Source organism: Ipomoea nil, unplaced genomic scaffold (assembly GCF_001879475.1).
Source record: "Ipomoea nil cultivar Tokyo-kokei standard unplaced genomic scaffold, Asagao_1.1 scaffold3069, whole genome shotgun sequence".
Lineage (NCBI taxonomy): Eukaryota > Viridiplantae > Streptophyta > Magnoliopsida > Solanales > Convolvulaceae > Ipomoea > Ipomoea nil.
In genome coordinates this window covers 4,485,370-4,496,564 of record NW_017619497.1, presented here as the reverse complement: position 1 = coordinate 4,496,564, position 11,195 = coordinate 4,485,370, and the positions used below count along the sequence as shown (strand labels likewise).

The 11,195-nt window shown below is 33.8% G+C and overlaps 1 protein-coding gene across 1 annotated transcript; it reads left to right on the top strand.

The window, feature by feature from the left end:
• The first annotated feature begins 3,146 nt into the window (after positions 1-3,146).
• Positions 3,147-6,106, top strand: LOC109164638 (probable lysophospholipase BODYGUARD 1). Its single transcript, XM_019313156.1, has 4 exons — positions 3,147-3,772; positions 3,852-4,183; positions 4,660-4,859; positions 5,595-6,106. The coding sequence occupies exons 1-4, from the start codon at positions 3,169-3,171 to the stop codon at positions 5,920-5,922; spliced, it is 1,464 nt and encodes a 487-aa protein (XP_019168701.1). The 5' UTR covers positions 3,147-3,168; the 3' UTR covers positions 5,923-6,106.
• The last annotated feature ends 5,089 nt before the right edge of the window (positions 6,107-11,195 follow it).

The window sequence follows — 11,195 nt, the reverse complement described above, 5'->3', positions numbered from 1 at the left end:
TAAAAATTTTTAAAGTAGTCGAAGGACTATTTGTGAAATTAAATTTTGTAATTTGATTATCTTAAAATTGACATCACTAGAAGATGACCACCTAAGTATTAAGAATGATTGGGTTTAGCCCAAAACGGGTGGCTAAAGTAGATGGAGCATTATCTAATATCTAAATAGTAATAAATTGAATACTATTAACTCTATTATAAGGTAGTATCTCTTCTATATTTTCTCAAACTATTGAAAACCAAAGAGTTAATACCCCACCACCGGAGTTCGATCCTGTGACGTTCTCTCAAGAGGAGTCACAGAAGTGCTATCTGAGCACAAGGTGCTTGGCAACACTTACCATGGTTGGACCCATTGTGAGCAGATAGCCATTAATGTGCAATCCAATTATCAGCTTAGGCTTTTAGTTGAGATGGAGCACATGCTTCAATTTGGTATCAAAGCCAGACTAAAGGTCATGAGTTTGAATTTCAATGCCACTCATAAGCGACTACGGTTTCCAATTATCAGCTTAAGCTTTTAGTTGAGATGGATCACATGTTTCAATTCCCATAACATTCTTTTTTTTTTTTTATTGTTTTACAAATTATTACTGAGGAATAAAATTTAATCACAACAGATTGATATATTCAATGCTTTCATGTGGTATTACAGTCAAATCTGCAGGTTAGCCTTACAAATGTATATTAGATAGTGGCATAGAGAAGATACAAATGGCGAAACTTGTAAGGAGGAAATTAATTCGAAAGGTATTGGTGGTCTGATCTGATTATGACAATCATACCATGTGGCTTAAACTATCAACATTAAATTCACAAGAGGTTCAAGTGGCTAGCTAGCTAGCTCCTCCATTTGATATTTTGTGCACAAATTAATTAATTATGGTTTGGTTGCACCCCTTTTCCTTTAATTTCAGCAATGATAGATAATTGATTGAGGTGTAACTTACATAGAATAAAATATTTTTAGAAGGAAAAAAATAAAGTCTTTTTTTTTCCAAGATTTTGGAGGACCTAGCAAAACAGCACATTTAATTAATTTCCCATTTGGTAATAAATAATCATCAAAATTATATAGTATATTATTGTCCATAACATTAGGTGAAGTTTTGAATTTTATTCCTCTACAAAGTATTGTGTGTGTAAATGATAAGTCTACTTGCACCAAATTTTGTATCATAGAGTGATTCTATTTGCACTAAATTTTATATCTTCTGATATGACTTTTTTTTTTTTTTTTGAATGCTTCTGATATGACTTTTTTTTTTTGAATGCTACTAGCTCTTCTGATATGACTTTAATTTATATATAAATGTACATTATTGAAGATCCATCATATTATTGCAATGGCTCCTTTTTTTTTTTTTTTTTCATTTAGTGATTTTTGAATATTTAAACAAAAAAATAACAATAATAATTCATTTCAATTATGCATGCAACATATAAAATTTAGTGCAAACTAAATATTTATTTATTTATTTTACATCCATGTCTGTGGGACTGTGGGCATTATTGTGGTTTATAGTTTGAATATGAAATGCCACTGAAGTTGTTTACTAGGTAATAAAGCAAGGACAATGAAATTATACTTTATATATAGCGACACGTTAACTACCTAATAAGAGTAAAGGTGCTTATTTTTCTAGAAGGTCGTCACCATTGTAAGCTGTATTAGTACTAAGCTAGGGCATAGTATTTATTAAGAATGTCTGTAAATGGATGGATGTGCAAGTTAGTTTGTTAAATGGACAAATCACAAATGTAATTATCCCATAAAAGTTTCATATTAATTAAATGACACATTTTTTTTCCTCTAATCATATATTTTCTCAGCCAGTCGATTGGCAACCATACACTAAAAGTAATTATGTTTGTCTGGATTAGGACCTCAAGATTGACAGAGATATTAAGTGTCACTTTTTTTTTTTTCAAGAAGAATATGATTATTTGTATTTATTACCTGATTTATTTTAGAAAAGAAAAAAGTGCTAAATAAGTTTTTTAAGTTGATCAAATTAAATATTGCAATAAGTCCCATATTAAAAAAAAAAAAAAAGAAGCTCAATTTAGACATTTTAAACCAACAAAGAAGTACAATTGAGTTATAATCTTATCTATTAAGCAAGTTATTATATAGCATTGATTGCTAATATATCAATAAATTTAGCAAAGGATTAAATAGATACAACTTGTAATAGATAGAGAAAGTATAGAACATATATTACCTTGTAATATAGACAATAGTACTAAAAAAAAAAAATACAACTTAAATACCAACGGATTTAAAAAATTTACCTATGAAATTCATTGATAAATAAAATACATATATATGGATTTCAGCAATTTACTTAACTACAAAATTTTTCAGTTGGTAAATTTTATTTTTCTCATAATGTAGACTTCGATATGTGCTAATTTATGTAGAATTAGATAGTTGATCATAAAATTTTGAGTGTTAATTAGAGTGATATTTTTCACTTTTAATAACTAATTTTAATTTGTTTTCATCTGAAGATCTCAATGTTTTTTACTTTGAGAAGTAATAAATTGTAAACAAAACAAAGCAAATTAAAGTTGCATTAAATTGAACTTTAGAGAAAAAGTTGGTTGATCTTGGTCCACCTAAAGATGGGTGGACCAACACTGTATTTTAAATGTAAAAATTGATAACAATATAGTCCATAAGTCACTCAAGCACTGAACCGACTAGACTTGGCTTTCCTCAAAAAGAAAAAAAAAATCATAATTTATACGGTGCATTATTATTTGAGCACGAATTCCATATTTACCCGACAGGTTCAACGACCACCAAACTGTATTTTTTTTTTCTTTTTAATTTCCTTTGTCCCGCAAAATCGCAAATAGCTTTTAATGCTCCAAGAAATCTTATTCATTTACATGTTACCTTATTATGTATCCACAGATCCACCCATCTGTCACCCATTCTCTCCTCTCTTCCAAATTGTCAGAATCAAACATTTGTAACACATGAAAAGGTTACAAAGTCTTAGCAAAAGTCAAGATTCCAAGAATCCAAGCTCCATCTCGCCATTAATGGACGCCTTTCCTTTTTCTCCATGACCCATTTCCAAAAACCCTTTAAAGTCCAAGACCCAGTGCGCGTTTTCCCTAGTTTCTTTACTCTCTACCTGGTTTTGTACGGTCTTGCATGTTCAGAGAAGAAGAGAACAACAAACAACGTACGAGACGAGATAACGACAGGAAAATGGCGATTTCGGGACGGGGTAGAACGGTTCTGATAGTGACAGGGAGAGTCGTTAACAACGTGCTTAGCTTCATCGTCTTCTCGTTTCTTGACGTTCTGGATATCGTCCTGTGTTACGCTTACAAGTTAGCGGATTTCATGGTGGAGGCGCAGTGGAAGGCGTGTTACTGCTCGCCGGTGAAAGAGGCGATGACGAGCAGCGACGCAATCTTGGTCTCCGAGCCCGGAGAATCCAAGGTTGTTCGCCTCACGTCGTCGAGCCAGCTCCGGCTTGACGAAATCTCGGACACGTTGTACACCCGGCCGTCGCTGGTGGCGGAGGTGTCAAAGGGGAACGAGATCACGAAGCTGAGAGTGGCCGCCGGCGGGCGGCCACCGTTCACGGTTAACTCCGCCGTTGTTGAAATGCTGCAAGAGAGAAACGGCGGCCGGCACAGATCCGACCAGTCCGCTCCCAGGTGGTCGGATTGCGACTGCGAGACGTGTCATTCTTGGGCGTCTTCTTGTTGCAAAGACACGTTATACGTTCATGTTGAGGGTGCAAAAGGTGTAAAAAAACAAACAAAATTGGAATTCTTTATGTTTAAGGTAATGAGCATTAATTAAATGTGGATGTTTTTTTCCAGGTAATGGAGTGCAAGAAAACGTGGTGTTCATTCATGGATTCATTTCGTCGTCGGCGTTTTGGACGGAGACGCTATTCCCAAACTTTTCCAGGTTGACGAAATCCAAATACAGATTATTTGCAGTGGATCTGCTGGGATTCGGAAGAAGCCCGAAGCCAAACGACTCACTTTACACCCTCAGAGAACATCTGGACATGATTGAGAAATCAGTTCTGCAGCCACACAAGGTGAAATCTTTCCACATCGTGGCTCACTCTTTAGGCTGCATTTTAGCCCTCGCACTCGCCGTAAAACATCCCGGCTCGGTCAAATCTCTCACTTTACTAGCACCCGTAAGTTACAAAATCAATATATTTTATTAATTTACTTCATACCCTACACCCTGGTCCAACACTAGAGTAGTGATTCAGGACCATTAAGTGAGAAGACCAGTATTTGATATCACATTGGGATCATTAATATTACTTGCCCACAAAACCCAAAATTCCCTAGCTCCTCAGAGTTCACGCGATACTGGAGGGATAAATCAGGTGATTTAGTGGTCCATTAAGTAGAAAAATTAGTGTCTGGTGGTAGGGATAAATGGAATTATATGTCATTGTCTATTACTTGTTCACAAAAGGTAAAATTCAGTAGCTCCTCAAGTCCCACAGGATACTATAAGGATAAATCAGGTAATTTAGTGGTAGAGGTAAATTAGATTATGTATCATTGCCTACAATCTACCGTCCAGAAATCAACAATTTTATTAATATTAGTGGTGAACTAGTGTGAAAGTGAGACCGTGAAAGCGATGATTATATTGCAGCCTTATTTTCCGGTGCCGAAGGGGGAGCAGGCGTCGCAGTACATGATGAGGAGGGTGGCGCCGCGGCGGGTGTGGCCGCCGATAGCGCTGGGGGGATCGATAGCGTGTTGGTACGAGCACGTAAGCCGGACGGTGTGTCTTCTTATCTGCAAGAACCACCGTGTGTGGGATTTTCTTACCAAACTCATAACCAGAAACAGGTGAGGAAGTCATCTATCTGTCTCATATCTACTTACTTTAATTCCTATTTCTCCCCTAACTCTATACTATACTGTCATCATCTCTTCATTTATGGTACAACAAAATACGAGGCGTGTCAATGCTGCCCCGCCAACTTTGAAAGCGCCACACCAATCCCATTGACCACGGTCTTCACCTCCTTTTTCTTTATTATTATTATTTTTTTTAAATCAGTACCTAAGGATATGCACTGCATAAACCCTGCTTTATGACCTAATTGATAATCACTACCTGAAAATATTGCTTAAATCATGCCTATTGAGGGTGTGCACTAATTAAACTTTTCTTATGACATAATTGACCCTATCTGAATGTGTATATTGCATAAATAGTATCTTATGACCTAACTGGTAATCAGTAATCACTATTGAATGTGTGCATTATTTAGACCCTGCCTTATGACCTAAAAGGTCGTCCTTACATGGGAATGTGCACTGTTTAAATTCTGTTTTATGACCTAACCTCTATTGAATGTGTGCATTATTTAGACCCTGCCTTATGACCTAAAAGGCCGTTGTTACATGAAAATGTGCACCGTTTAAACTCTGTCTTATGACCTAACTTGTTAGTAGGCGGTCAGTATCTAAGGGTGTTTATTGTACTGCATAAACCTTGCCTTATGACCTAACTAGCAGGGCTTTTCCCCATTATTATTAAGACTGATAAAATTAAAATAAAATGTGATGGATGAGCAGGATAAGAACGTATTTGGTGGATGGTTTTTGCTGCCATACGCACCATGCAGCATGGCATACACTGCACAACATCATATGTGGGACCGCAGCGAAGATGGAGGCGTATTTGGAGGTGGTGAGCAACCGGCTAACGTGCGGCGTGGCGGTGTTCCACGGCAGAGACGATGAACTCATCCCGGTGGAGTGCAGCTACAACGTAAAGTCAAGAATCCCCCGCGCCCGAGTTAAGGTTTTGGAGAACAAGGACCACATCACTGTTGTTGTCGGAAGGCAGAAGGCTTTTGCCAGAGAGCTTGAAGAAATTTGGAAGAAAAATACCACGTCTTAATATTTTTTTTTAAAAAAAAGAAGTATATATAAAACTATTACTATTAATTAAAGTATGTTTCGCCGTCAGTATAATGTCGGTCCAGTGTTAAAGGAAAATGGATCGAGACATAATGATGTATCCATCATGCATGTATTTATAATTAAGGAATGAAAGTTTGAATACAATTGCAAGTTTTGTTATATATCATCCTTAATTTCCTCATCAGCTTGACTAGAACAAATAAATATATGTAAACAAAGCTGTAATGGATCGGAGTACGTACGTGTCGGGTTATTGTGATAAAGGTGGAATCGCTCAGCTCAGGGGTTGTTCTTTAATTATGGTGACTCAACAGTTCAACAGAGGCTTTTAATTTGTTCACTGCGCACAAAAAGCTCATCTCAAGCGTTCCCACATCTCGACCCAATAGTGTTTGTGGAGTGGTAAATTATTTGACTCAACTAATCAACAGAGACTTTTGCTCACTACCACATAAGAAGTCCTCCTCACTTTGAGATGTTGCTCCCACACTTCCGTTGGTGAGACTCAATCCTTGATCTATTGTGACAAATTCTACCTCTCTATATGCAAGTAAACAAAGTTGTAATGGAGTACGTGTGGGCCTCTTCCATATACTGTAAGAAGCCAATTTTCACGAAAAATCTCCATTAAAACATTAGCTTTTTCTATTATCGTTCTGAATAAACGTAACAAATTCTTACACATTATCCATTTTTTATTTTTGAAGTGGTAAATACATTGAAGTATTGTATTCGGTTCTCACACACACACACACACACATACACACACACACACACACACACACACACACACACACACACACACACACACACACACACACACACACACACACACACACACACACACACACACACACACACACACACACACACATATATATATATATATATATATATATATATATATATATATATATATATAATTTTGTACGATGTGTGTGCATGCACAAACCTAATATCAATTTAAATTTTTAGTTGAGACGAAACACATATTTTAACTTGGTACGTATATGTAAGGTTTTAAGCCTAGTGGTGCTATGATTAAACACTCATGCTCAAACCCAAGATCAACTAACAAGAAGATAATAACCGGTAAATCTAGAATGGACACATGACTTTTATGTGAAATCCCAAAAGGAAAAAATATTGAACAATTTTTCAGCAATGTCAATTAAGCCAAATTAAATAGGGTTCCACTATATATATATGTTGTTGTATAGTTACATTTACATGATTGTGGGCTCTTGAGACCATTAATGGAGGCTTGCTTTGGTGAAGAAGATGGAGGGAAAGAGAAGGGAAACGCTTAACTATTCAAAAATTAAAATTAGTTATTAAAAATGTATACATTAATGGCTTCAGGACCCCAATTAAGCATCTGTGAAAGTGCTGTCCGACAATGAAAATATGAAAGCCTGTCAATTCCATTAAATAAACAACATTATTGGAACCAATTTATACGCATTATATTGGAAGAATTGATTGATAATAACCCAATGAATTGAAACATCAAGGTTTAGTATCCACCAGTTTCGTACGTTGCATGTAACATGAAGAGATTTTTTGTGTGTAGGAGGTTTAACATCCATCTTAATTTCCACAAAAAGATTTATTAGCCACCAATTATAGCTTTAGTAATTAGTAGTGAGCAGTACGTGACATGAAACGCCGAGGCGTTTGGTGTATTGGTATGGCACTATATATCCCATTTGCATCCACTTCACTTCAAGCTAGAGGTAGCCATCATTCATGCATGTCAAGTGATGTTTGTCGGTAATAATAACTTCCAAAACGATACTTTAATGTTGTTATAATGAAACTAGTGTGTATAAAAAAATAAAACTATATAAAACAGAGCACATTATAGTTAAATGAAACTGTAGTATATATAAATAAAATGATACTTTTTTGTTATAATGAAACTAATGCGGGTAGAAAATGAAACTAAAATGCAGAGCCATATAATAACATATATTGTCGAATGAACCTGAAAATGTAATTAGAATAATACTTCAGCATTACTATAATTAAACTAGTGCGTGTGAAAAATGAAGAAAAAAAATAGAGCTCATGCAATAATGTATATTGTCAAATGAAACTATAGTAGAATTAAAATGGTACTTTGGTATTGCGATAATAAAATTAGTCTGTGGAAATTAAAATGAAAAACATAGCAATATTGTCAAATGAAGCTGAAATGTAATTAAAATTATACATAGTTACATACTTCATGGTCTATGATGCTACATAGACCATGGTCCACTGTAAAATTTACAATGACCAGTTCATGGTGAACACGGTTCCAACGGTGTTAGTACACCGTTATCTTTCTTTTTTTTCTTTTCTTTTTTTTCTTAATTAATTGCGTGACTTTTCTTCTTTATTTTCACATTTTGCGGTTTCACTTTAATTTGAGGTGAACAAAGATTTCGGACATTCATAAATTATGAATTCATGCCTGCACATTCACTTTGGAACCATGCCTACACATTCCCGTCCGAAATCACGGACATTCATAAATTATGAATCCATGCCTGCACATTCACTTTGAAATCATGAGATTATGAATTTTCTGTTATAAGATTATGAATTTTCTGTTATGAGATTATGAATTTTCTGTTATGCGATTATGAATTTTCTGTTATGAGATTATGAATTTTCTGTTATGCGATTATGAATTTTCTGTTATGAGATTATGAATTTTCATTACATTCATAATTTCAGACATTCATAAATTATGAATTCATGCCTGCACATTCACTTTGGAACCATGCCTACATATTCCCGTCCGAAATCACGGACATTCATAAATTATGAATCCATGCCTGCACATTCACTTTGGAACCATGCCTGCACATTCACTTTGGAACCATGAGATTATGAATTTTCTGTTATAAGATTATGAATTTTCTGTTATGAGATTATGAATTTTCAGTTGTGAGATTATGAATTTTCTGTTATGCGATTATGAATTTTCTGTTATGAGATTATGAATTTTCATAAAATACATAATCTCATAACAGAAAATTCATAATTTGATCAAACGCGCGCCGTTAACTCCACATCCACGAATTTTTTTTTTTTTTGCCTAAAAACGACGTCGTTTTGCCTTGTGTTCACCATTCTCGGTGAACACGATTCCATGGCATAATTTGCGTTATACCATGGACCAGGGTCCACCTTGAAAGATGGACCCTGGTCCTCAATTGTGTATTTTTAGTATTGAAATTGTAAACTGTTAGAATATAAATTGTGTTTTTAAATTTTGAGAATTTTTGTATATAATACAAGGTCATCACAAATTGTGAACATTTAGTATGTAAATTGTGTATCTTTAAATTCGGATCCACAGTATTCTAATTTTTCTTTTAAAAAAAGGAAATACTTTTTATCCCTCATAATCTTCTTCATCCTAATTTCTCCTCTGAATATCGTTTATAATCATTGAGTGTCATAAATTAGATGATCTTATCAAAATTTTTAAAATATCGAATCAAATAGTGCAATGTCAGGAGTTGAAATTAATAGGAGAATTTTTTTTTTTTTTTTTTTTTTAGGGATGAATAGCATTTCTCTTTAAACAAAATAGTTTATGTCTACTTCTTGATTGTTCATTCTCTAAGACTCAATTGGTACATCTAAGTCTAAGTTAGTAGTATAAGTATGAAACTATATACAAAAGACCTCGATATTAATTATTGTCTCGTTTTATGTTTTTTTTTTTTAATCTACAAAGAAAATCAGTAATGGGCTTCCATTTGGACCTTTTCTGATATCTATGGACCACGGAATAATATTTAAAATCTAAACCTGCAACTCTGCAAGACTACTCACAACTTGACCCATAATAGAGAAAAAAGACAAATTATTATGTGGACCATGGTCCACATAGTGTTGTGTGGATCATAACTAAAAGTATATTTTTAATATATTAAAAGTACATTATTCGTGTACTAAATGTACATTATACAAAATAATGTACTTTCAGTACTCAAATAATGTACTTTTCTTGAATACAATGTAAATTTTTAATATATTAAAGGTATATTATTTGTATACTGAATGTACATTATTTGATAGTATGATCTACACAATTGTGTGGACCAATGATTGATATAATTATTGCCACAAGCCATTGCCTCAGATATTTAACTATCAGGATAAAGATTATTGGAATTTTTAAAAATACCACTGCACAAGGTGTTGTAACTTCAAAAATAAATAAATAAAAAGAAAAGAAACCAAAAATCCATATTAAAAGAAATTGTATATTTCTCCTTATTTTTATGGCAAGACGTGAGACATGTACCTATGTGCGATGAAGGAAGGAATACCCTTTTTGGGTACTTTGGCACCAATTCCAAAACAGCATTCTTATCAGTCACCTTCTCACATAATTAAAAGTATAACCATCTTAGGTAAGCAAAGTGATTTCAATACAGGAGAAGATTAATAAAAATAAAATAAATAATTTACAAGATGTAAACAAAATTTTGATTAAGCGGTTTCAAAGGTGTATATAAAAATAAATGAATAAATTTCATTGTACTCAAAGATAAAGTAATATATGCATTTCAACAAATAAATTTTCAACATGTATTACCATTCATCTTTTGCATAACAGTATGCATATCTCTTAAATCCTTATAAACGTATCGAATAGAGCGAGTTCCTCGCAATACCAAAGCCATTTGATTGCCGCAAGGGGTGATGGATTATATATATTATTGTTATTGCCACTTGTTTGGCATTAGCTTAGCTTTGTTTGACAAATTAAAGTTTAATTTATTTTGAAAATTATATTATACCTTATTTTAAGGTATAAATAAGCCCTCAACATTGTTTGGTATGTAAAGAAGAGTTTTAAATAACCTCATATTTTGAAACCATATCTTTATACTATTTCATAAAATAATCTCTAGCCTTTCATTTTTATTTATTTTTAACTCAAAACTTTGTTACTCACTTACATTACAAAAATGACACACTTTATAGGCAAATTATGTTGTGCATCCGTATGCACCCTGCATGGTGCATACAGATGCAAAAACGTCATCGTTTTGCATAAAACGCGCGCTATACTTTTAAAAAAAAAATATGTTTCGATTCCCAGTAACAACATTATGTTATTCATTTTTAGTTCATTCATTTTGGATTTTTTAGTTATGAAATTCTGGAAGTGTAGTTATGCAATTATGGATGTGTAGTTATGAAGTTATGGATGTGTAGTTATGCAATTCTGGAATTATA

Bases quoted from the DNA above. Each gene is read 5' to 3' on its own strand.
- LOC109164638 (XM_019313156.1), top strand. From the start codon at position 3,169: ATGTTCAGAGAAGAAGAGAACAACAAACAACGTACGAGACGAGATAAC. The intron at 3,773-3,851 runs GTGTAAAAAAAC...GTTTTTTTCCAG, and splicing joins TCATGTTGAGGGTGCAAAAG to GTAATGGAGTGCAAGAAAAC. The intron at 4,860-5,594 runs GTGAGGAAGTCA...ATGGATGAGCAG, and splicing joins AAACTCATAACCAGAAACAG to GATAAGAACGTATTTGGTGG.